General features: G+C 36.6%; 2 protein-coding genes across 2 annotated transcripts in view; both read right to left on the bottom strand.

Moving 5' to 3' along the window:
* Nucleotides 1-27,426, bottom strand: part of LOC140163855 (uncharacterized) — a 42,121-nt gene that overhangs the window by 6,296 nt on the left and 8,399 nt on the right. The window contains 12 exon segments of the mRNA XM_072187169.1: nucleotides 14,580-14,814; nucleotides 15,859-16,366; nucleotides 16,635-16,665; nucleotides 16,908-17,079; nucleotides 17,570-17,745; nucleotides 18,734-18,899; nucleotides 20,032-20,242; nucleotides 20,717-20,945; nucleotides 21,726-21,815; nucleotides 22,872-23,015; nucleotides 24,563-24,682; nucleotides 25,530-25,619. Of these exon segments, the coding sequence (XP_072043270.1) occupies nucleotides 14,580-14,814; nucleotides 15,859-16,366; nucleotides 16,635-16,665; nucleotides 16,908-17,079; nucleotides 17,570-17,745; nucleotides 18,734-18,899; nucleotides 20,032-20,242; nucleotides 20,717-20,945; nucleotides 21,726-21,815; nucleotides 22,872-23,015; nucleotides 24,563-24,682; nucleotides 25,530-25,619 (2,172 nt within the window).
* Nucleotides 1,286-10,848, bottom strand: LOC140165146 (uncharacterized). The gene is made up of 3 exons (XM_072188585.1): nucleotides 10,211-10,848; nucleotides 3,710-3,940; nucleotides 1,286-2,203 (listed from the first exon to the last, which is right to left on the bottom strand). The coding sequence occupies exons 1-3, from the start codon at nucleotides 10,629-10,631 to the stop codon at nucleotides 1,584-1,586; spliced, it is 1,272 nt and encodes a 423-aa protein (XP_072044686.1). The 5' UTR covers nucleotides 10,632-10,848; the 3' UTR covers nucleotides 1,286-1,583.

Below are 27,426 nucleotides of genomic sequence, written 5' to 3'. Positions count from 1 at the left end.
AATCTCCCACACAGGAGGTGTAGATTTCAAACAGAGTTGCCCATTCAGAAAACCCTATTTGAAATTCACACTCCCTTTAAGGAATAAGGTCATGTCTTCCATAGGATGTATGAATTTCAACTGGAAGAGCCCAATGCATCAGAAAGGTGATAAAATGACAAACTATATAATGTAGGTACATATAGCTCTATAATTTAATTTGAATTCTGAGTCCCATTTCACAAAAACAATTGATCGCAAGTTTGATTATCGTAATTCCAATTCCAATTCGATCAAAGTTATGCAATCAATCGTTGTGAAAAGGGCTCCTTGTGTGCCTCAGAGATGCCAACATTTACATTCAGCAACAGGGAGGTGTCACACAGAAATCAGGGAGATTTTCAGAATTATACAGGGTGTCCCAGAAATAACTGCACCATCAGGAACTGATTTGTTTGAGTATTTTAAGTACGCTTAAACCAAACATAACTAAATAACCAATATGGTAAAGGAATTTTGACAATTGACCGCTCCATTTTTGAAATAATAGAATTTAATGAAACTACCTCATTTTCAATCCGTTCCACTGAGTCAAATATCTATCAATGAAAATAGACACCTCATGCGCTGATGATGCGCAGTGATTAGCACTCCGAATATAGTTCATCAATTGATATTTGAGTCAGTAGAAAGGTGTGTAAATGAGGGAGTTTCGTAAAATTCTTATATTTCAAGAACGGTTGGTCAATTGTCAAAAGATAAAAAAAGTTTGGGATAACTGATTTATTTCTCAACCACAGAAGTTATGTTTAGTTCTTTCAGGGACACCCTGTATACAACCTAATGGGTACCAGCGATATAGAATAAAAACTAGATAACTAAAGGACCAATCACAGGACGAGCTAGCTGGAGGAATGGCGAGCATATGCTAATTAGGAGATTGTTGTTTATGTCTGTGACGTCAATTTTTAAAAAAAATGTTTGTGCCGAAAAATTTCAGTTTTTTTTCCATTACTGTTATATTGTGAAAAACCATATAGCTGTGGAGTTAGTCCAATATGTTAGGAAAATATTCAAACCGAGGACCCCATGTTGACACTGGCTAAATAAGCTGTATTTTCACTCGTAAGGGTGACAGTCACTGTTGCAATTTCGTCATTTTATTTTTCACAGACGAAATGAGAAGATTTGACCTTTTGAGGTCATTTAGTAGAACTGTTTACCAGTCGTTTTGATTTTCGTAACAACAGTTAAGCCCTTTGAAAAGTGAACTTTGGCGTCGTGGTGCAAAACTTTTTTGCCACCACTTGCCAAGTTTTCTTACGGTGCTTCCCGAATTTTTTTATTGTGTGGTTGATCAGTACATGAGCGGTATAATGACACACGGCACCAGGGCATTCGCTTAACTGCCTTGATGGGTACAAAACTTTCCTGGATCAAGGCGATCATCAAATTTGTTTGTAGGAATGTACAAAAAATCCATTAATTTCAAGGAGCGTCCAGGAGAATCAGGGAGGGTTGGCATCTCTGCCTACCTGCAAAAAAGCATTTGGCCAATAAAAAGGACTATGATATCAGTTTTGTAAATGTGCATGTATATTGGTCTACACTTCAGAGCTCTGAGTCAATACTTCATGGAAATGACCAATAATTTGATTATGGACTTGCTTATCCTTTGAAACTCTGACAGTTCTTGTGCCAGATATTGGCTCCGATAGTAAGTGCTTGAGTGCTGCTTCTCCTCCACGCCTGAATACGAGCTTAAGATGAGAGTACTGCAGTCCGGAACAGGCAATTTTGTTCAGTGTGGCACTAGACAAAGTAGAGAGACGACCTTTCAATGTCTTCAACCTTGTATTCTTCTCATTCAGGTAGCGAACACGTTCAACCGCTGTGAGAAACGTGACCGTGTGTTGAGCAAGGACTTCAAGAGGAATACCAGAAACTGTCACCAACTCTGCCAGCGCACTAACATCTTCCACCAGACTGTGTCCTTCACATTCTTCATTCACAATGTCTTTGTATAAGTTTGCTTGTGAGTAGCTGTCCCTTCCTGGTAAAAATTGACGTAATGAGGGAAGAGTGTCCATGAACCCGCCAACTACCGCCTGGAGATCTTGTGTAAGATGGCATCGTTCAGCTTCTGAGATGATAGCATGCATGCCGAATACACGGACATTGTGGCCACACAGAATCACCTTGGAGCCATTGGTTATGTTAGTTCCTGAAAGTATAATGTTGCAGAACAGATATGTTTACGGTGGCTTTATCGGCTACAATTTCATGCACATAAGTCCTTAAAGAGGAAGAAGTCCTGCCAGAGCAGTTCTTCTGGGTGAACAAAACCTGCTTGGTTATCAAATTAATCAGTGACAAGGTAATCTCTGAATTTGAGAGGTTAAAACATTAAAACATCGATTAGCACCTGTCAAATTAATTTGATAACCAGGCAGGTTTGATTCACCCCAGAAGAACTGCTCTGGCAGGGCTTCCCCTTTAAAAATGATATAGGATGTGTGCATTGATGAGAAAACCTTACTTGCCAAATTTTAATAATCACAAAAAAGCATTTTTGACTTGTGTAATTTTTGTCATCTGAAAATCCCATTGAATGGCTACAAGGATAGGTTTCCTGGCACTTTGCCAATTTCTCAAAATAACTTTTAAAAACAAAATTTTTAATAAAACTGCCATTTCTCTCCTTTAGAACAATCAAACTCAGCCATATCGGATCATGGCGCAAGGGCAAATCATGTCGTCAATTGGGTGGAGTCCAAGATACTTGGCAAGGAGCATGTCAGAAAGTATAGAGAAGTACGAGAAGCGATGGAGATCGGAAAGAGGGGGACCAAGACCATGAATAGAGAGGAAGGCACTTATTTCCTAAGTCACATATTTGACCCACTTTTGAAGACTGGAAGTAAGACTACTCAAAACGGAAGCCAGTTTCCCGGGAAAGTGGATCAGATGCTCACATCTGATGAAGTCCTCCAACGAGATGGAGGAAATATTAGTAATAGTAAGTAAAAAGTTACTGGTTTTGCCAAGCACAATTTACTACTTGATTTGATATACAAACCTGATGAATCTATTCACTGAAGGAACAAAATATTTATCATGAGTAAGCAGTTGGACAACTGCATCTTAAAAACATTTTAATGGAGATTATCAAAAGCTACAATATGATGCTTACTAAACTCTAGGCTTCTAACCATTTCCAACGTACCAAATCTGTATTTGCTTTAACCAGCATATCTAAACAACTAAAAACTACATTTTCATCAAATAACTTTTATTTTGTAGCCGAGATATAAGAGTATAATAACCATGAGTAATTTCAATATCCTGACACGTAAGATAACAGATATGTGATGATGGAGGTAGAACTTTTTAAATGACCCTCGTATAATAACCGGCGTGGTGGCCTAGTGGTTAGAGCGTCCGCCTCACGATCGGGAGGTCGTGGGTTCGAATCCTGGCCGGGCCATACCAAAGGCTTTAAAAATGGTACCTACTGCCTTCTTGCCAGGCGTTCGGCATTGAAAGAATGGAGTAGGGAAAGTTAAACACATGGCTACCAGTGGACTAACCCCCTGCTGTAGCTTTTCTGCTTGCAGACATGTGGCCTAGAGGGTTATGAAAAGGAGATAGGCCCCGCCCAACAGACCGAAAGGCTTGGGAAGGATTTAACTTTTTTTTTCTATAATATGCACGCATGCAAAATGGTTACCTTGTATAGATCTTAACCAGGAGATGAATTCTGATAGTACACTCTGAATGGACCCAGCAGCCACTCTTCTACCGTTGTGCACTAGTATCCGTGAACCCTGGACAGTTGTTTGTACATTTAGGCCAGTTTTGTCTGCTGCTGCTGTTGAAATGTTGCCTGTTGGAAGAACATATTTGTTGAACCGTTGATCCCCTTTCATTGCAGCTATCTGCATAATCTCTGCATGGGATCCTTTGAATATAAACATAGAACATCACATGTATAATGCATTAGACAAAACTCAAAGATTTTGTAAAGAGCTGTGCATGATCAATTGTGATCATGTACATGTAGTAATGATGTTTCAGGTACATCTGTTATTGAAAATGAAATGTCTCAAGATGTTCACACCAATGGTGCAAACAATGGTAATAACTTTGATAATGAAGAAATGGAAAGTGTTTATAAAGTCACAACATGTAACTATAATGAGTGTACAAAAAAGTGTTGTAAGTTTAAAGATAATGATACTGTAAATGTAAGTGTAATTAATTCTGGTATCAATGAAAACATTGGTAATTCTACTTTAATTGAAAATATTCATGCTAAAAATAACTTATCTATCTTGAATGAGAGTGTAGATTATGATACTGATATTAATAATGACAATGTTAATCATACCACTAATTGCTTTAATAATCTTGACAAGACCTCAGATAAAAATAATATCAGTAGTAGGCTCAGTAATGGTGATAAAGTGATAAATGAATTAACAAATAACATTCACATTTTAAATGAAAATAGTGTTGAAAATGATATTAGTGAAGCTTGTATGAGTATCGAAAGCAACAGTAGTCTAAATATATCAAGTGACAATTCAAACCAAATCGGTAAAGACAGTAATAGTAATGATTATAATCACTTGAATAAATTTTAATCCTTACAAAGCTCTTAATACTCATGGGAAAAATATTGTTTTAGCAAACCTAAACATTTGCAGTCTTACTGGTAATATTGATGAGCTAAAACATATACTTAATGATAATCCCATTGATGTAATGGGACTTGGTGAAACTTTCTTAAATGAACATATATCAGATAACATTATAGATATTGATAATTATTTTTGTATAGACATGATAGAGTACTAAATGGACATTATGTTAATAATAGGCGTGGGGGTGTAGCTTTTATGTTAACAAAAACTGTATTCACAAAATAAGAGATGATTTAGCTTCAAATCAACTTGAACTGCTTACTATTGAACTAATGCCTCTTAAAAGGAAACCCATTATAGTTATATTATGGTATAGAGTGCCTGGGTCAGCTATTGATCTATTCAATCATCTTAATCATCTTCTTCAAGTAGTTGAGTCAGAAGGTAAAGATTATATACTTATGGGTGATCTAAATTGTGATCTATTAACAAGCACTCCTCATTGTTACACAAATAGACTTAAAGAAATTTGTAGTAATATGAACCTTGTACAGCTAATTAAGGAACCAACAAGGATAACTAAGAATAGTGAAACACTCATTGATGTTATATATTGTACAAATCCTTCCAAGATATGTGATTCTGGAGTAATTCATGTTGGTTTAAGTGACCATTCAATATCATATGCAATATGGGGGAAAAAACACAGGATATGTAATGAACCAAAAAATGAAAATGATGATGATGATAAAATGCATGCAGATAAACATAACTTCAGAACATCTCGTTCTTACAAGAAATTCAATGAAACTGACTTCTTAAATGATTTGTGTCAAACAAACTGGGATAGTGTATTTAATACTGGTAATGTTAACATTTCAGCTGAATTATTTGAAAAGTTATTTCTTGAATTAATTGACAGGCATGCACCTTTCAAAAAGCATAGAATTCGTAAAAAGTGTTCTCCATGGATTAACGATGATGTGCTAAATATGATGCGTAAACGTGACAAACTTAAACAAATTGCTATTAAATCAAGTAATGATAACAAATGCTCGGAAAATTTCCGTAAAATTAGAAATGAAACTAACAAACTTATAAAAGATAAAAGAAAGAGTTTCTTAAACAAGGTTTTGATGCACACAAGAATAATATTAAAAAAAGCTGGGAACATCTACGGCATATTGTTCCATCCAAAGGTAAAAATACAAAAATCTCTGTTATTAATTCTGAAAACGGCCTGGCACTAACTGAACCTAAGGATAAAGCAAATGAATTGAACAATTTTTTTGCTAATATAGGCCCTATAAACTTGCAAGTAAGATTCCTAAAAATAACTTTTGTAATTATGAAGTCAATGAAAAGCAGCCAACTGATCAGTCAGACTTTGAATTTGTAAATGTAACTAATGACTATGTATTCAATCAACTCAATAAGTTAGCAAATGATAAAGCTACTGGTTTAGATAACATCCCATCTCGACTGCTGAAAATAGCATCACCAGTAATCACACCAATTGTAACTTATTTAATAAATAATTCTTTTGCATCATGTACTTTTCCTACATGCTGGAAACGTGCAAAGGTGATTCCTGTATTTAAAGCTGGTGATCCCAATGATCCTAGCAATTATAGACCTATTTCAATTCTAGTTGTTATCTCTAAAATTATTGAAAGGGCTGTGTTAATCAACTGTACGAGTACTTAAATGTAAATTGTTTAATTAATATAAACCAATCTGGTTTCCGCCATCTCACTCCACTTCTTCTTCTCTCGTAAACATCACAGAGGATTGGTATAATGAAATTGATAAAGGTAATTTAATTGGATTATGTCTGCTGGATCTGAAGAAAGCATTTGACACCGTAAACCATAATATCTTCTTGAGCAAGCTTAAAATGTATAAAGTAGGTGAATATTGTATTAAGTGGTTTACTAGTTATCTTTCTGGTCGCACCCAATGTACATCTGTAAATGGGATACTTTCAGATTTTAAAGAAACTGTTTGTGGAATGCCCCAGGGCTCAATTGACGGACCACTCGCTTTTCTTATTTATATAAATGATTTACCAAATTGTGTTTCTCATTGTAAAGTTAATATGTATGCTGATGATACCGTGCTGTACTATGCCTCTAACTCGCCAAATGATATCATGGAATGTATTAATAATGATTTAAAAATGATAAATAATTGGTTACAAAGTAATAAACTTAGTCTTAATACTGATAAAACTGAATTTATGCTAATAGGATCTAGACAAAGACTCAATACAATTAAGGACAGTGTTAAAGAATTATCTATCAGCATAAATGACGTAACTATTAGGAAAGTTAATAAATGTAAACATCTGGGTGTAATTATTGATGACACATTAACTTGGAATGAGCAAATCAATAATGTACGTAAAAAGAGCCTAAAAGGTATGTTCATGCTAAAACAATGCAGGGCAAATTGTCTCCCTAAGGATATTTTATGTACTGTGTATAATGCTATTGTTCTGCCACACTTAGATTATTGTAATGTTGTATGGGGAAATTGTGGTGTTACTGTTTCAAAGAAACTTCAAGTTATTCAAAACAGGGCTGCAAGAACTATCTGTGGTGCAAAATGGGACACACCTAGCAGAGATGTTCGTGCTGAACTTAACTGGAAACCTTTAATTGACAGACAAAACTCAAATTGTTTAATTTTAACCTACAAAATCTTAAATCATCTTGCACCTCCTTATTTGGGTCATATTTTCAGTCATGTAAACAACAGTTATAATTTCCGTCAAAGCCAAAGTAATGTAACTATACCCCTGCCAAGAACAGAGTACAAAAAGCGCAGTCTGTCTTATAGAGGTGCTGTAAGCTGGAATGAACTAGAAAATAATATCCAAAATTCTCCAACATTATATACTTTTAAAAATAATCTAAAAAACATAATGACATGCCTGTAAGCATGGTAAGTAACCATAAGAGTATCATAATGGCTTTTGACAATTAATAATTTTGTGATTGTAATATGTTTAAGCCTAGATAATAAGCTTTTGTAATTGTTTGTTATTTTGTACATGTATGTTTGTTTATGCACGGCCCCAAGGAAGAATATATATAATTAGCTCACATCATGTAACAATATTTTGAATCCATGTCAATCAGGTTTCAGAAAACATCACAGTACTATAACACTGCTCTTTTGGATGTAACAGATCAAATTCTTTAATAATGTACACAATGGTGCAGTTATACATAGTATACAGGTCCAATTTCCGTATAAAAAGGCATTTGATGCAGTGAACCACAACCTTAAATCATATATGATATTAACGGTAATGCAAATAAATGGTTTCATTCTTATTTCAATGGTAGATCTCAGGCAGTAAATGGTTCAATACCACTAATTATCTCTATTGCACAGCTTTCAATGGGAAAATTGTTAATCTCGGGCGGAATTTTCTCATATTCGGAATTCTCAAAGTTAAACACCACCAATATCAGGTGAAACTAGATGATTTAGATGCCAGATGATCAAAAACTCAACATAGCTAGGTTGACCTGAGACTTTTCTTGTTTTAACACACTGAACCATAAACACCTTAAAATGGCAGTGCACTCTCAAAGCTAAAAGTTACAATTAGGTTGGGCGAATATTTACTAAAAACCGAGACTGTGCGTATGAACGAGAAAATTTCATATTTAACAAGAGAATTTTTACCATACCTCTTATAATTGTATCTGGAAAACTTAAAATTTGCAGAATCCATGCATATATAATGAGAAAATTACCTGGCAACACTGCATGCCAAAAATGAAAAGAAGTTGTTGTTAACTTCTTGGTTTTGCACCATTTAGACAGGCCATATTTTGGTAACCGAATGTCTGACTAAAATAAAATTTTCAGTCTTGAAATCAGGAGAGGATGGACCTTCACATACTTATTGTAACTGGTACCTTGTTTTGCAGACTGCATCTCTAGTAGCAGTACAGCTTTGCCCCCCACCCCCAACTGGTACCAAACACCACATCTGGACTTGGATTGGGTTAAACTTTGATGTAGATGGGAGTTGCATGTGGTCATAAGTTGATATGAAAAAAGTTACACTTTGCAAATTGTGATAAAATCACCAATTCTCAGACACAAAAGAACATATATATGCCTTTTCTTCTGTATATCTGATTGACATGAAAAAAACATATTTAAAATAAAAAGACACAGAATATGTTAACATCAAATGTTATTTTGCAGGGTGTGTATGAGTTATACAGGGTGTAACATTAAAAACATCTATTTTTCTAGTATCAAAATACCCAAATAAACAATTCTGAAAGTATATTATAAAAAACAAAATATAGCAGTAAGCATGCATGATATATAGTACGTTCAGTAAGGGCTCATATTGAAATACCCTACCACGTTTCCACACAGAAAGAAGGCACGATTCCCCTCGCTAAGCGCGCGCCTCAGGAAAGCTCGGTCATAAAATTGGCATGTATTAATAATCAAATTAGATCTTTGGCTTCACTGTGTTATTGATTACAATTCTTGTGAATTTTGAGATACCCAATTAAGAGTTTCTTATAGGGCCTATGACACTTCAAAGAAGGCATCGCCATTAGCACTTGAATTAAACAATTACTTAATGAGATCCTTGGTTCAAAATGACATTTCATTTGTTAAAAGTGTGTTATTGATTGCAATACCTGCAAATTTTGAAACCCCAAGAGTTCTACTTTCCCAAATGACACCTTGGACCAATTTGTGTGCAATCGCTAGTGGCTGCTCCCCCACCAACTCCATCCCTGACTACTTGGTCAGCTTTTTTATTTGACATCCAAATGAACATCTTTTTTATTTAAAGAAGACAGTATTAGTTAAGAACTTCAACATTAATTGATGTTGTACCATCAGAGATGCCACTTAGTTTCACTCAAAAAAACAGAAACTGGTCAAAAAACCCTGAAAAAGCATGTGAATACATCTGCAAAATGCCCAAAAGAGGGCTGAAAATAAATAAAAATGTGGTAATTTGGACTCACAAAAAAGCTGAATTCAGGTTAAAAACCGAAAAGTAGCATCTCTATTCTCCACCTTATTTGATATACCAATTCATGATACATACGGGGGTTGGTCAATAATATCCTGCAACTATTATTTATCTCAGCTCATGCATGACTGTTACTTACGATCAATAAAGTTTATACCTTTGTCTTGCAAAACACATTTACAATTAGTATTAGAGTACCTTTAATTTTAATATTTTGTAAATTATGATCATTGGTTATATATAAAAAATTAAAAAAACGATTATAAAATGTGTTTTCCAACAACATGAAATAAGTTTTTCTTCAAGTATTTGGGCTCCATTGTCACAGCATACAAAAAACACTCTAAAAAATTGTTTTGGAATTGTATTTTTGTTTAAGGCAAAAAATAAATAAAAATAAGGATCGGTCTCTCACAAATTTGGAAATAGCTACATGCTATGGTTTTTAAATGCATGAAATTTTTGATGCATTTTTTAGCCTACTTTAATTTAAAATGATTATATTCACTGGAAGGGCCAAAAGAAAACACCGGAAAACAAAAAAAGATCAATATACCTGTACAAGTGGTCTCCAGATCAAACAAGATGACACAATCATCTGAAACTTCATCAGCAGCCATCGTTTGCATCTCTGGTTGCCTCATCGGTGCAGGTATTTCTTCAGTGTCAATTGTGTATAGATCATATCCAAAGTCCTTCTTGTAACTAGACACACCATCCTTGACTTGCAATGTAGACGTTGTCCTCAGGAGGCTTTGCTGGAGTTTTTTTCGTCGCAATTTCCCTGTGTCCTTCTTGATTCTAGTCGTTGATCTGGATATGGATTTGTTGATACGGTCTAGTGCTGTTTTGGTATCCTTTTCTTGTAGCGATTTGGAATTACTTGATATTCTAGACCGGTAAACATGAGTAGGACTTGATTCCCGAGACAAGTCGTTGTCAGAGAGCTTAACTTTCAATACTTCAGTGAGTGTCATCTTGAGAGCAACTAACTATTAAAACAAAATGTTGGGCTTTACAATACGAGACCTGTCAAAACGTCATTTGTCAAGTGATTGACAGGAAGTGACTTTCTTGGGGCATTACAATAGGAGACCTGTCAAAAGGACATAAACTGTCAAAGTGATTGACAAGAAATGTCAAGAGGGGATGTCATGGAGGGAACTTCAAGTGTCATTGTCAACAGAAAGTGTCATTGAGTCATGGGTGAGAATTTCCTGTGGACAACAATAGAGGTTAATTGACTTGGTCAGGGGTCAGGTGTCCTTTTTGGACCCACTCTAGATCTGCTTATTCCCCCACTTGTTAGACAAGTGGATTATACCCACTCATTTAAATGGCTAACAAAGACAGAATTAAAGTGATATCATGTAGTCATCTGCCAATCAAATATCTCTAGAATAGAGTTTACAATTTGCTGACATTTTGTTTGTTTGTTTTACTTCTTCTTTAACTTGGGGGCAGTTAATCAGTGGAAAACACAATTAATCATCTGTTCTTCCTTGAGGCCCAGGGAAACATTTGACTTAGAATAATGATCCTGCAAAAAAACTGGATGATTAAGAAAAGTCAAAGAATACTGTAGTCCTACTAGAATGTACTAGTCTACTTTATTCAAAACTGAATAATTAAGAAATAGCCAATGCAAGAATACACTAATAAGAAAAAACATAACAAATGAAAACTATTAAATAAAAGAAAAGTAATAAAAATTAAATGTAAAAAGATAACTGGAAAAAAATAAATCAAAACTTAAGTAAACACAGACTAAATTAAAAATAAACAAAAGATCGACATAACGACTTGATAAAATGAAAAATAGAAACTACAATAAACTAGAACATAAAAACTAAAAATAAACTAGAACATAAAAACTAAAAATAATACAAGTCAATATGCAACTTTACTTCACATCAGTACCAATATCAGAAGTAGATAATAAGTTCATCAGCATCAATCGTATTTGACAGCTAGGGACCTAATCATTAATGCCAGTATCAGAAAAAGATAGCTACTTCATTAATGGCAATATCAGCAGTAGATATAGCTACTGCATCAATCATCAACATCTCTTAAGAAATTGATAGGCCTAAATGTAACATGGCTGGACCTTAATTACCATACAATATATTGAGATTCAGATTGGAGAAATTATTTATGAAATTATTTATCTTTTCTCATTTGAACTGATTATTAACAAATAATTGGTAGAACTCACCTAGCACTGCTTTTGTGTTCACATCAGTTGCCTTTATAGAATTTTGAGCCGGCAACATTGCTAACATAACCACAGCCATCACAAGATCCAGAAAACACACAAATCCGGTAATGATTGCAGATGCAACATACCCTTATATACAAAAATTTTATAAATGCTATTTTCTCAAAATGTAGATGAGGCATGCAGCATTGCGCAGAGCCTTCGATATGTGTCATTTGTAAATCTCTCGAGCCTAGGCTGTCTCACGATTCTGAAATTTTGATTATGTGTCTACCTCTCAGTGGAGTTATGCTGGGGTCCACAGGGAGCAGGGATGCAAATTGTGCGGGAGCGGGGAGCACCGCTCCTAGGAAATGATAGTCAAAATTGAGGAAATAATGCCATGGGAAGAACAAAGAAAGAGAGAAAAGGGAGGAAAGAGAAGAAAAGAAAAGGGGAGGGGAAAGGGGAAAGGGGAAAAGAGAAAAGAAAAAGAAGAGGAGTGAGGTACAAGATAATAGGGGAGGGCTGTGAAGCTACTGAATGGAAGAGAGGAAATCTTTAAAGACACTGGTTGTGCAAAATTTGGAGGAATTCACATTACTGTTCAAGAAACAAGAGCAAGAAAGAGGAAATGGGATATGAGGAAAAATGTAAAAAAAAATTGACGGGAAAAAAAGAAGTTGGATGAAGGCAGGTGAAAACAGGGCACATATCTGAGGAAATTGACAGAGATGCGGCAATCATATCTGAGGAAATTTATAGAGAAGCAGCAATGAGGATTTTATGGGAACAAAAATCATGAAGACATTCAGTGTATCAAATACTAATGCCACTGAGAATTGAGGAAATTTAAAAAGAAGAACCATAAAGCACTGAACAAGTTGTGACCCCAAACTAGTGTAAAAACCAAATTGTTGCGCGCTACGCGCACACATTGTCCTCGTTAGGCCTTTTTGGAAGCTCGAAGACTTAATATAAAGTCGCTCTAAGAATACACGCTATGTTAGCATTCTCATCTTTTAAAGTGCAGAATAAAGCTTTTTTATGCATGGTATGATTGAGGAAATCTTGAGCCTAAAAACCTTGCTCCTGAGGAAGAAATCACAATTTGCACCCCTGACAGGGAGCAAGATTTGTCCTGCAGAGTCGTTGCTTGTAGAAACATCTACAATTTAATCGCTTAGCAAACATTTTTTATTTTCTTGCGGCCCTAATGATACATCATCAGTGCACACACACAAAAAAAACAGTGAAATGCACAAAATTGTTCTATGCGATGTCCCCAACACAGAGCCGAGGACGACAACAAGTACGCTTGCGCACACATTGAATACAGGTGCTTACACCGAGATGAATCAGCTGAGAATGGAAAAACCTTACAGCAATATGGTAAGATTTCTGAAGAAAATAAAGATTATTTTTTCACAGCATGCTAGCTTTCACCATCAGAAAAATATGTTCCCTTTTCATTTTGAGCCAAACTAGAGGAAAAATGGGCTATTCCGCTTTAAATCCACACACCCCTCTATAAAAAAACACAACCTTAATCTTCCACACAGGGAGTGAAGATTTCAAATGGAGTCACACTTTCAGGTAACCCATTTGAAATTCACACTCCCTGTGTGGGAGATTAAAATCATGTCTTCCATAGGGGGTGTAAGGATTTCAACTGGAATAGCCCAATGATAGAATATTGCTATATCATCCCAGGCCTAGATCGTGAATGTTTGGCAAATCTGATTGGCTGATTAAATCTCAGGATTTGGTCATAAATACAGCATCTTAAGGGGGTACTACACCCCTGCCCAATTTTGTACCTATTTTTGCATTTTTCTCAAAAATTATAGAGCATTGGTGACAAGTAAGATATGTATATTATAGGGGCAAGGACTACAACTACTGCACTGGAAATTTTATTTCAGCACACACAACAGTTGTGGAGTTACTGTCAAAAATGAGGAAAACCAATATTTGATCAATAAATCAATAACTACTTGCCATGAGTTGCTGAATTTTCAGTGCAATAGTTGTAGTCCTTGCCCCAATAATATACATATCTTACTTGTCACCAATGCGCTATAATTTTTGAGAAAAATGCAAAGATAGGCACAGAATTGGACAGGGGTGTAGTACACCCTTAATCATGTAAAAAAACCAGATAATATAATAATGTATGATCTTTTAAAATGAGTTGGTCATTTTTTAGCATATTTGTAATGTTTATTCGCCAGGTGCACTGTTCCGCCATGATGCAAGGAGAGCCTTGAACTGGCATGGCATGAAAGGAATAATTACATAACTTTACACAATGTTATATGACTGATTCAATTCCCATTCATGCATGCTGCCAGATTGAGGCTCTCCTTGCACATGGCGGAACTATGCAATGGGTGAATACATGTCCCAACTTACACCTAATTGGATTCAGCCAAATTCATTGTATTTGTAGGAAAACAGAGCAAGTTTGAATTAAAGTAATAATTATGACTTTAAATCCCCCATAGAACACCACAATTAAGCGGCTAAGACAGTAAGTGAATTTTCATTCATTTTACCCCATTAGTTTGGCTTAAAATGACCAGAAAACTTTCCTGACAGTTGCTACTATTAATATTTTATAACATTTGGCAAAGGATTACCAAATAAAAATCGTATATAAGGCTTTAATAAAAATTAAACACATACATAATAAAAGCATAACAGCATATAGCAAAGATCTTACTTCTATTGTGTACTTCTGGTCTGAAAACCTTGCCAAGTTATTGGCCATCGCCTGTGTTCGCTGCTCCCCGTACTGCAAATCTTGCTCCAGATCACACAGCTTGGCTTTAGCATTGGCAAGTTGTTGCTGCAGCGCCCTCTCACTGCATTGTGATGCGTGTAGTTGCTCCTGGACCAGGGACAACTCGCTGTCAAGGTTCTGTCGACTCTTGGCTGCATTCTTTTGTAGACTATCCCTAAAATAATAAATATAAATTAAGACCTTCGATCAAATTTATTTTCCAGATTTGATACGATTGGCTAGAAGCAGTAAAATGTTTGGAATTTCAACAAGAATAACCCAATGCAGACAAAAGACTGCTGGAGAGGGAGGATCTCTGGGGCCAAATCGCTTAACCCACCCACGCTCGCCATACTCCCCCATTCAGAAAAATACAGCGCTAATTTTTTGAGATTAAAAAAAATATTATCCTGTTTTGCCAAATGAAACATAGCTAAATCCTAAGCATTTAGTTAGTTCTAACAGGCAACAAGAGTCAAATTTTAATAGTTTTGCAAATTTCAGGAAAAATGAGCCAAGAACATGCAATTTTGCACGATTTCTTACAATTGCAGCCAAAAAATTCAAAGAATTGGCCAAGTGGAGTATACATTTTGTAGGCTAAGAGTTTGCTCATGAATTTAGTTTTTTATGTTAATTTTGATAGTTGGTTATAAAAAATAATAGAAAATTCATTTTCGAAAAATTAGAATCCATAACCTGAAATTAGTCTAGTACAAGCAGGACCCTGACAGCAACGTCAGAAGTATGTAACTGCGTGGAAGCGGCCATTGACCCTGTCATTGCGTATCAGGAACGCGTACAGCGCACTTGAATGCAATGCGCCCTATACATGTTATTACAAGTAAACTTCCTAAAACAAGTAAATTTCCTAAATTTGGAAAAAATATAGGAATTATAGCACATTTCGTAATAAATATAGGAAAACTTCAAAAATATTGGGAAACTTCAAAAATATTGGGAAAATAGGAAATATAGGGTGCAAAACCTGTACAGGCTGTATAAAAATGATTAGTACCCATCAGTTTCCAGTAATTATGGACATGACTCAGAATGCAACATAGAATCTGCAAAATTGGTTGATTGATGTGTTGCATTTGGAAGAAGCACACTTTTCAATAAGCATCAAAACTGATTGGTACCAATCATTTTGATACAGCCTGTATACCAAAATCAAGGTGTGTGAAGTAAGGTATAATTTTATTAGTTCTTTTGTTACCTTTCTTCTTTCATTTCCTCCAAAGATTCTTGGAGACTGCTGGCATACACAATCAACCCTCTCAAAATCTGTCCAAACAGTTTGCCAACCAGGCCAACTTGATCCACCAGCAATGGACCTGTGTTTTTCTCCGATTTGACCTCATTCGTCCTTGAGTCTCTTTGTTGCTGCTCTGGGGTTTTGTTACACGAGATGCTATTGGAGGAGGTCCTTAGCGACGTAAAGGCACTACCGCTGGATTGACCAATCACAATGTTTGAACCGGAAGACTCGGTCATGGACATCTCTTGTTGTTCATAGTCGCTGACATTTTGTTTGAGACCCACTCCACCTAGCATAGGTGAATCAGATAGCAAGCTGTTCTCTTTAGGAGTGCTACTCCCATTGATTTGCAAAGCGCTGAGTACTGATGCAACAATGGATGAAGCATCCGACGAGGAGGAAGTGTTGCTTATGGAACAGCTGGCTGATGAGGTGTTTTTGATTGGTGAGATCTCTTTTCTTTTTTCTGATTGGATAAAACAAGAAAACAATGAATAAGTTTACAATAAAAAAGATACCGGTATGTCAAATATTACATTCAAATGCAGGGACTGTTTTCAGAAGCGCAAGAGTGAATGCTCTCCTTAAGCTCCATTTGTGAGAGTGATTGTCAGCTCTTTGGTGACAAAAAAAACACAGTTATACAGGCGGACAGACCTTTCAAGTAGAGTCGGTCGGTCGGTGTACCGGAACAGAATCATTGTTTACCGACAAGATAATTGTTTATTTTTGACCCATTATTACTGTGGAAGATTTTGCAAATATCTTCCAATGGGGAGTATGAATTTTAAATGGAATTAGCACATTAACCAACTCTGTTTGAAACTCACCCTCCCTCTATGGAAGATTCAGGTTGAATCTTTCTCAGAGAGTGTATGAAATTCAAATGGAGCTACCTAATGTGTTCATTCCATTTGAAATTCATACTCCCCCTGCAGAAAATATTTCCAAAATCTTCCACAGGGGTAGTGTGGATATCAAATAGAATAGCCCAATTATACACATACCATATCTAGTCCCAGCGTATCTTTGAGTTGCAACATCATAGTATCCATCTCTTGTTGGATGGCATTCAATCCCTGTGCAGCATCGTTCATCTCAGAACCCTGGTTTAATAACATGTAGTGTGCATAGGCTTTGGTGTTATCTAATTCAAGTTGTGTCTCTTGAAGTTTCTCACTGTGTATAAATAGAAAAGACAGTTATGTTCAGTGCTGTACAGTGCAGCCATTTTAGTCGCATTGGCAACTAGATTTTTTCTGATGCGACTAAACCTTTAATCCCTGGCGCAAATGGCGACCAACTGCTGAAGCTTTTAATCACCAGCAAATAGGATAGGATAGGTCAAAAGTTTTGATTGTTTTTAAGTACTCAAGATGGCATTAAAGTCAAAAAGAACTTTGAATTTGATGAACTTTGGTAACAAGGAGGAGGATGAAACAATAATATCAGTGATTTTAACAGCTACTGATACTATTAATGATGCTAGTAGTACTAGGTGTTATGTTAGGTCATGGAACTGGAAATGGAAGTAAGCCTAAAAACTTATGTACACTTAAACCATTGTGGCAGAATGACCATTGAACGCAGACATGTTTTTCCTGATTTTAAATGCCTAACCGGGAACGAATTTAGCTTGGATGACGATTATTTAATACACAGTTATTACCTTATATCTTCCACTGCCGCTTCCCATTGTTTCCTGGCCGATTCACTTTCTTCAAGCGCCACCTTGCATCGTGACAGCTCCAGTGTTGTGACTCTCAGGTTATCATCTGACTCCTTAGTTGCATCTAATAGTGATCTCCTCTCCTCCTCAAGGAAATCACTGCTGTCCTGCAGATCCTGAAACAAAAACAAAATCATGGGAGTTATCTAACTTGATTCTGTAGATGATATTATCGTATTTAAATTTCCTGTATTTAATTCTCAGACATGACATGTACATTTGAAAGCAACAAGTGCATCCCACGCACATTCCACAAAGCGTATGACTTTGTACAACTCAAAAAAATTCAAACCAATTATGCTGCACAATGTCGTTACTCAGCAGCTATTTACTACACTGGGTTTCAGAGGAGTACGGCAGTCCCTTACTCAGATTGACGAGCGCACCCTGTTAATGAGCAACATACTTCAAGGGCACCGATCTGCGCCGAACAACGTTTTGACACACAATCGGCCAATCAGATCATCGGTCTGTTGCTATTATTGCCAGACGATTTATTCAGCCAATCGGAACCCCACTTCCGTGTTTACACTCTACGCACTCTCAAAATGTAAGCAACTGCCGTTCTTCTTAGACAAAACTGTAAGCTTCTGCAAAGTATGCACACACATTGACATGATGACAGGACAAATACAACTGTGTATAAGAATAATATATACTGGTAACATTAGTATCTTTATTATCATGAAGTATCCCACTTCCTAATTGGCCCAATTTTGGCTCAATTTCGGCTCCTCAAATTTACTCATTGTAATACAGCATTGTGAATTTGTGTGCGCCAAATATAATTTTCACTGGGCCCAAATTGCGACATACAGCCTCTGAGTAAACACTGGAAGTCAGTATTCTAATCATGCATATTTTGAAGGGTTTACACCCACAGATCCAGGATGCAAAATTTACTGAATTGGCTGGCTGTCATACCCCTAAATAGACCTACTTGCATAACATATGATTTGTGTGATTAAAGCAGAAGGGTCATGAACCCTTTTGCACCACTCTGATGTCAAATACAAGATTCTTAGCAACATGTACAAAATACAAAATATTGATGAGCATGACAAACACCACCCCCCCCCCCAATAAGATAATCACAAAATATACCTTAATCTCCTCCTTCATTTGGCCAACCTGATGTCTTAAGCTCTCCAATTCCCTCCACTGTTCCTCTACAGTGTTTCTAGACAGATTTAAATCAGCTTGTAGAACTGATCTGCTTTCCTCTGCTGTATTCAGTTGTTTCTCCAGTTCAGTTTTGGCACTGCTCAGCCTGAAATGACAATTTTAAAGGATGCAATAGCAGTTGCCAAAATGTTAGCATTTTCTCATATTCATTATTGGTCTTCAATCAAGAACAAAAATACAGTCAGACATTATTGACCATACTTTGTTTCACCACAAGTTTGGCAGTGACATAGCTGCATATTTTGCCATTGGTAATCTAAACCTGCAGAGCGTAAACACACACATAATAGTGCAATTTGTCAGCACGCTTGCAGCTCTACCGCCTAAAAGAATATACCTCTACAAAACTTGAGATGAAACAAAATATGGCTGGTGTTGAACTGAAGACCTACAGATAAATCACTGCTCTTCCCCATCAGATTCATTAGCTCAGTTAGTAGAGCATCGGTCCGGTGATCCAAAGGACCCAGGTTCAAATCCTGAATGGTTAGAGCAATTTTCACTGGCTGCCATTATGTGGAGACTTGTGTTCAAAAACATTTCTCATGAAGCATAGCTTGTTTTTCCCAAGTTATGACGTTTCTTACAATAGCCAAAAGAGGACTCAAACCGCTGTAAATTTGCTGCAATGGTGAATCATCACAATCAGATCGCATCAACTAGGTTGCTGCGAGCAGCGCACACTTATCCGCATTTAGATTGTAACATCCACCAATTATCTGTGCAGCTCCCCAAATTCCATTGGGTGAAGGAAGTTTTTGATAACCAAACAACTAATCACCCGATTTTTGCGATACAGGAGGAAACCGGAGATCCCGGAGAAAACCTGCGAGAGCGAGCATGGAATCGGGATAAACCAAGTGCACATGAGTCCTTAGGCCGCGCCGGGGCTTGAACCCGGGACCTCAGTGGTGCAAAGCGAGGGAATTAATGCTGCACTAAAATGCATACAACCACTGTAGAAGATTTTGGACATATCTTCCGCAGGGGGAGTATGAATTTCAAATGGAATGAACACATTAGGCAGCTCCATTAGAATTTCATACACCTTCTGAGAAACATTCACCCTGAATCTTCCACAGAGGGAGGATGAGTTCTAAATAGCGCTGGTTAATAAGCTAATTCCATCAGAAATGCATACACCCTCTGCAGAAGACATTTCCAAAATCTTCCACAGGGGTAGTGTGGATTTTAAATGGAATATAGCCCATTCTTACATTTGGCATTGCTGCTCCAATTCTGCTATCCTAGCCTGCAAACTCTTCTTGACATTTTCCATATGTATTTCAGCATCTTTCCACTGGTTGCCTTGTACCAAAATGGCCGCCTCCAGTGATTGCTCCTTGATGTGGGCTGCAATGCTTGCCTCCTCAAGCTCCTTGCAACGAGATGAAGACTTGGTGAAATCTTCTTGGAATCCAAGTGCCTCTGTGGATAACATTTGAAGATGTAGATATAAGCATGTGAGTTTATTTAACACAAGTGCCTCATAAGCCGCATAGAAAAAGTATAAATGCTGCTTATGTAAAAGGCAACTCTTTTCCAGAAATAAATTAAAAAAGGGTTCCACAGATATGGAAAATTGTTCTGCATATTTACAAACTAATTTGAGCAAATTTTAGCATATTTATTAAGCCATATTATCACACTCGACTGAATATACTTGACTAGCAAGCATATCCTTATAGATCTAAAGGTTAACATACATGATACACAATAGACATAAAAATATCAGAGACATAGGCCAAAATGTGCATCGCAAAATGAACAGCGCAGCTGCATTTTTTATGACAAAAAATGTCATAAAAGACATACGCAGCAAGTACAGTCTGTATCCACACTTCCGGCCCCTGTCATCCATTAGTTATAAAAACATGATATAACAAAAATTTAAAGCCTTACCCAACTTAGTGACATGCAGTTTCTTTTTGAGTTCATCAATACTGGCATTAGCACTCTCAATCTCAGCTTTCAATGTCTGGTTCAAACTCTGTGTAGTCTCCTCTCTTTCTCTGAATTCTTTCATCTCTGCCTGGAGTTTATTTCTGTCGGTTTCTACCTGGTGTAGTTGGGATTGGGCATCGAGCAGCTGCTTTTGGTTGCTTTCCATTTGGGCCTGCATCGCTTTGTTCTGGTAAAAAAGTAAGAGAAACAAATTTGCTTTGCAGAAATGGCTTTAATAGATTCTGACAATGTAGTTGTTTTTCTGTTGAGTACATGTGAGTATGAATGTGTAGGGGTGCGTACGTGTTTGCCGACAAACGAGGACACACACAAGATTTTTCACCCTAAACTGTGGGCCTACTTCCAACCGAGGACTGTCTTCGGTCTCAAACTGCTGCAAAAGACCTCAAATGCATGCTAGATGCTTTAAATGCTATTTGCCTGAAACCGAGGACCACACGTGTATAAACTACCGTCCGCAGGGTGATGGCTAAAATTCCGTTTCGTATTATACACAAAAAAATCCGCCATTTTAGTCCATGGTTAGGCGATGAAAACATCATACACACGTCCTCGGTTAGATAGCAAAACACAATGTCCACGTTTGGAGGCAAACACAGACAGGGGTGGGTGTGCATGTGCGTGCCAGAGTTGGTGATTTGTTCCTGATTCACTTCACATAACCATGGACGTACAACAAACCATGACATCCAGAGTTTCTTAGTTACCTCAAGCGAATCCACAGAGTCAAGAAAGTAGGTAGGCAATCAGTACCCGGTTGATACGTTAAAATCCAAAAATTTTGTATAATTTGTGTAAAACGGGGTGCATATCCCTGATTAAGCGCAGAAAATCAGAAAAAACACAACCTCTTTTGCCGGTCCAGTACAGAGTCCCCCGTTTACCAGCAAACACATGTACGGTGCCCATGTATGGGATATTGAGGTATTGTCTATTCTCTACTCACCTCAGTCTGCCAGATTTGTTTCTTAGCCACCGTTTTCTGGAACAACGTTGTAACATTGCCGAATGCTTCCTCTAGACATCCAAATTCCTCCTGAAATAAGGGTGTTCAAAATTAAATAAGGATATGGGTGAACTCCATGTACACTTCTACTCTGCTGTCGCCACTGCATAAGCACAATTATAGCACATTATTGATCATGTTATTATACGTTCCAGCTACGGTGACACCTTGTGACGTCATGCTGGACAAATTCCATTCACTATCAGCGAAAGTTTGTGTGTGTGTATGCAATGGAGCAAATCAATCTGCAATCAATACAGCTTTGATTTGCTAAGAAATTGCTAAGAACAGGGCACCTGTCTCATCAAACCACTCTATTACCTCTTTGAAAGTGACAAGAGGGGTCACCGAAACTGGTACAGATAATAATTGGTAAATGCTACAGACGTTTAGGTCAAATCTTACCTTTAATCAAACATATTGATCCTTGACTAAGATTTACTGACGTTGAAATATCATAACATAACATACCATAACATAACATAATTTATTTTTTCCCACATATGCAAAGTACAATCAAACCTATAGTACTGAAAAACATAGTGGAGGAGAACTTTACCACCTACTCTATGTTCTGTGCCATCACTTCAAATTTTTAAGAAAGGACTTAAAACACACCTTTTCACACAATGATTTCTTTTGTTTCATATTATTTTGCTTGCTTTTATTATTTTATTATTTTTTATTATTTAGTGTATCATCACACACGCTGTGATCTCTATGAAACAGTGTGTCATAATACTTTGTATGTATGTATGTGTGTTGTTGAGCCATATGTACACACATGCACAAAGATTATGATATGTGTGGATAATGGTTGCATCAAAACACTAGTACCTCCACTCAAAACTCTATTGGGCTGTTCCAGTTGAAATATACACCCCCCCCCCTATAGTATAAAGATATGACCTTAATAAACCACACAGTGAGTTAGGAATTTTAAGTGGGGGTTACCTGAATGGGTCACTTGAAATTCACATTCCCTGTGTGGGAGATCAAGGTCATGTCTTCCATAGCAGGTGTATGGATTTCATCTGGAATAGCCTCTTTTCACATGGATTTAAGGATACAGTCCTGATTATTTACCTGTAACTTTGTAGTTCTTTGCATGGCATCATGTAGTCCTGTGTATGCTTCTATCTCCGCCTGTAGAGTTTGAATCGTTTCCTGTGCTCGTTGATAGTGAGGCTTGTAGTTGTTTCTCTTGACTTCATCTTCCAATTCAGCAATCTGTGCAATGCATAAAATAAAAAATAATACAATAAAATTGAGAATGACAAACCAATTTCGAGACATCCTGGCTGCAGAGTTGATATTCTTTGTGTGCCGCACACCTGTACAAGCCAGTAGTATGTCCTTTGTGAATGGCCCAGTGTGCCCATTCATAAAGGACATACAGAAATACTATTGGCATGAACAGGTGCATGTGAAACAAAGAATACTGATGCAGCAGCAAGAACCTCTCAAAACTACCAACGTGCGACTTACGCTCATTCGTGGTAGCAGGTCACATTTTAACATTTCCAGGTAGTCCACGATTATAGTTGGGCCTCCTTTGAGAATACTGAAGTCAACTTGACTCCGATCTGACCTTTTGACCCCAAACTTTAAACACTCTATACAAGGGGCAAGTCAGGGGTTCATATTATCAGTGTATTTAATTTGTTGCATCACAAGCATTTCATTCATTTTGACAAAATGACTTCTACTACCTCCAAACCAACCACCCAAAAATACACTATAAATAATATTTTGGTAAGAGACTTTGACCAAGTAGTTTTGAGCTATAACAGTAGATTTACCATTTCCAGAAGATACATGGATTAACATTTTTACACATAACCATTGCAGGGTGTGATTCAATGCTTGTGAAATAACCTGGAAGTAGGAGAAAATCCTGAAAATCAGATTGAAATTGGGCTAAAATACCCCAAAATGGGCTGAAAATCAATACAATTACATAAATTTTGGTCACAAAAAAGCCTAAAATCAGGAAACAACCCCTACCATTGAGAGTTCATTTTATAGTATCTGCACATTGACAGGGGCAAGCAAAAGGCAAGATGAATAAATAATATAAAGTTTTCCCCATATTAAGGGGTGGGGTATGAACGTTTGGACAGTATTTATTGTGGGACATTAGAGCACATCAGACATATCGAATTGCATTCTGATTACAAAGAATGTCTTTCTGATATCAAATAATTTTGATTTTTTGAAATTCGCAATGTAATACACATTTTATGGCAAATGATTAAAAATTGATATTTTTGATATTTAACAGTACTCAAAGTAAACTTTATAAATCTGATGATTTATACTTAAAGTGTATGTAGGTGGGATGAAAAGTCGACGATCAATTGAAAATTTTCGTATTGAAGATATGGATTTTTTTTCCCAAAACACCAAAAAAAATTAGGTCTTTTGAGAAAAAAATCCATATATTCAATATGAAAGTTCAAAATTTTCAATTGATCGTCGGCTTTTCCTCCCAGCTACATACACTTTAAGAACATGTCATTAGATTTATAAAATTTACTTAGAGGACTGTTATATCAAAAATGTGAAAATTTTTTATAATTTGTCATAAAATTTGTATTATATTGTGAATTTCAAACAATGAAAATTATTTGATATCAGAAAGACATTCTTCAGATTCAGAATGCAATTGATATGTCTGATGTGCTCTCATGTCCCACAAAAAATACTTTCAAACGCTCAAAACGCCATTCCAGATCCCTTAAGTTATGGTAACAATTCCAAAAGAAACCCCATACCTGTTGCTGGTGCTGTCTGTAGCTTGTCTTCAAATCTTCTTGTAAATTGTGAATTTCTCTCTGGTACTGCTCCTGACACCGGGTCTTTTCTTGATTCACAGCCTCAACTTCTTTAGATTTCTGCCATTTGTATATGGGAAAATATGGTCAATACAATATGGTCAATAACACGGGAAATCATGAGGAAAAGAGAAATGCCTTACAAGTGCATGTGTAGCTTGTTGCACAACAACTTATCAAACTAACAACAGACATAAGCTAATTAAGTCGAATAAGTGGGGCAGTTTAATTTCTAAAGAATGAGTTCACATTCATGAGATGCAAACTCTACCGTTCAAGCTTCGATCACATTCTACATTCTACAAGATTTGCACCCATCTTGTCCTCTTGAACCTAGAGGGTTTGAGTACAGGTACCAGAACAGGAGATGGTTCCCTTTCTCTTTTCGTATAGCTCTGACACTTTAACATGCACAGGGGTGACATCGTCCTGTACACGGGACCAATGGCTTTTCGTGACTTTACGAACCACGCAATATACTGATAAACAGTGTGTGGGGTGAGAAGAAATTCTACAATTACATTCTGTGGTGTAACTGAACGCAATTGCAAGATTTCCGACATTTTAGGAACATTTTGGGAGAGGAAGAGAATTCTCACCTAAGGCAAGCCCAAGCATGCAAGGCTCGAACCCTTATCGTTCATATTCTCCCGGCCGGCAGCGCAACGCCTTAACCGCTCGGCCATCCCGCCCCTCTCACTTGAATGAACATAGTAAATAAAAATGATGGACATCAAGGTCGCGTAGCTGAAGTCATGAATAGGCTGCTGCTTCAGCGACACAGACTGTCTTTTGTACTATTTTGCCCCATGTTTTTGACACATGGTGCTCTAGCTTAAATAAAGCAATGATCTGTCAGATTTAAAACCTGTAATTTCAGATTAGAGTATCTCGAGCTACCTCATACCTTGTCTAGTTGATTCTGTAGCTCTCCAATTTGCATCATCTGTTCTCCTATCTGTGTCATTAAATCCTCCACATCCTTCTCCAGTGTTACCTGCATCAGTTAAAAAATTCAAGATAAAGCTCTTCTTATATGACAGCTTTTCTAAAAAATATCAACTAAAAACCTTTCAGGAGTGCAATACATGTACATGGCTCTTTTAATCAATGCTAGCAAACATTAGCTAAAAAGACAACAAAAAACTAAAACAGTACCAATTGACTGACCAGCAGGGCAAATTTGGATGGATCTAAAAAGATTCAAGAAGTGTACATCACATTTACAGCAAGGAATGAAAAGGATTTAGAATAATAATAAAAGCATACAAGGGAAAAATCAATTAAGTGAGAAAAACAGACATGTGCAAGTATAAAAGGCCAACTAGGTCAAAAGGGCAAAAACAAATCTATGGTCAGCCATTCTGGTCAAAAGATAAACAAACAAGAAAATATATATAGAAAGGGAAAATTTTGAAAAGCCAAAGACCTCACAAAAAATAGACCATTGTAGTGTTAGTATAGCATCAAACACCTGAAACTGTACAGTCCACCTACCTAGGTGGAACATTAAGGACGTACTAACATCCCCATGCATAATTAGCTTCGCCGAGTGCTCAAAACCAAATGATGAAAGAACTAGATGGACCACGGTTCTTGGATGTCGCGGTTTTCGACGCAAAGCGTCGACCGTGATGCCTCCACCAAAGGGAGCAATGTGGCACTCAAAAGTTGATACAAAGCTTCAAGCCTAACAGAGGAGACTGAATCTGACCTCAGATGACACCTGGAAGACCCCAAAACAACCTTCCAATGACACCTGGGTGACCCCGGATGACCTTCAAAAATTTTGGCTGTAAATGGTGACAATAGTTTCATGCCCATAGGACAAATATTAAGAATTTGACAGTTTTTACTAATTTGACCTCAGATGACCCCTGGTGACCCCAAAATGACCTTCCAAAAATTTGGCTCTAAATGTTGACTGTACCCACTAAGTTTCATGCCTATCCAACAGTTTTTACTAATTTGACCTCAGATGACCCCTAGTGACCCCAAAATGACCCTCCAGAATTTTGGCTCTATATGTTGATTATGTCTACCAAGTTTTTGTTTGTTTGTTTTTGTTTGTTTTATTTCTTCTTTAACCTGGGACACTCAATCAGTTGAAACTTCCTTGAGGCCCAGGGATCAATACAACATTTACATAACATAATTATTAAGGTTTTAAAAATACTACATACATTCAAATACACAATAATATTGCAAATTTTGATACATACAATGCTTACAAAATAAATTAAATTACAATGTAACTTTACAACATGTTTAAAATACTATTAATATTACATACATAGGCAAAGCATATAGGATAAAGGATCAAATAATATGGGGGGACCCAATAAACATTAAAACTACTTAAAAGATAAAACACTACAAAAATCAACCTATGAACCAGCATAGCTATAAAACAATAATAATTATAATATTATTCAAAACTATCGATTGCACCAAATACAAACTAAATAATTTATTTAATGTCAAATACAAATAATTCAATATGGAAACTGATTGCACAAAATAGTAATAAGGCTTAGCATGATAGTATAAATACAACTCAAACAAATCTTGTTTTGCAAAATAAATGAATGAAGCCAAAATATGAAACAAATTTAAAGACTACAATTTGAGAATCATAAAATTGAGAGTTGTATATTGTTTTGAAAGTTGCTGTGCTAATTGGGAGAGGTGATTTCAGTTTAGGATCAAGTGAATTCCAGGCCTTAGCCCCTCTGAATAAGAATGAGCGTCTACCAGCTTCAATTCTGGGTTTGAAATTAAGTGCAATATTGCCATGAGCGCTA

The sequence above is a fragment of the Amphiura filiformis genome, chromosome 11 (genome assembly GCF_039555335.1).
Source record: "Amphiura filiformis chromosome 11, Afil_fr2py, whole genome shotgun sequence".
Classification (NCBI taxonomy): Eukaryota; Metazoa; Echinodermata; class Ophiuroidea; order Amphilepidida; family Amphiuridae; genus Amphiura; species Amphiura filiformis.
The sequence above is the reverse complement of the archived record's forward strand: the minus strand, read 5'-3'. Positions and strand labels throughout refer to the sequence as shown.

What these genes read in the sequence shown, in the direction of transcription:
- LOC140165146 (XM_072188585.1), bottom strand. Translation starts at nt 10,631, where the DNA reads ATGACACTCACTGAAGTATTGAAAGTTAAGCTCTCTGACAACGACTTG. An exon ending in TCTGGAGACCACTTGTACAG is followed by an intron (nt 3,941 to 10,210) that starts GTATATTGATCT and finishes TTATATTCAAAG; the next exon opens with GATCCCATGCAGAGATTATG. An exon ending in CTGGTTAAGATCTATACAAG is followed by an intron (nt 2,204 to 3,709) that starts GTAACCATTTTG and finishes TTATACTTTCAG; the next exon opens with GAACTAACATAACCAATGGC.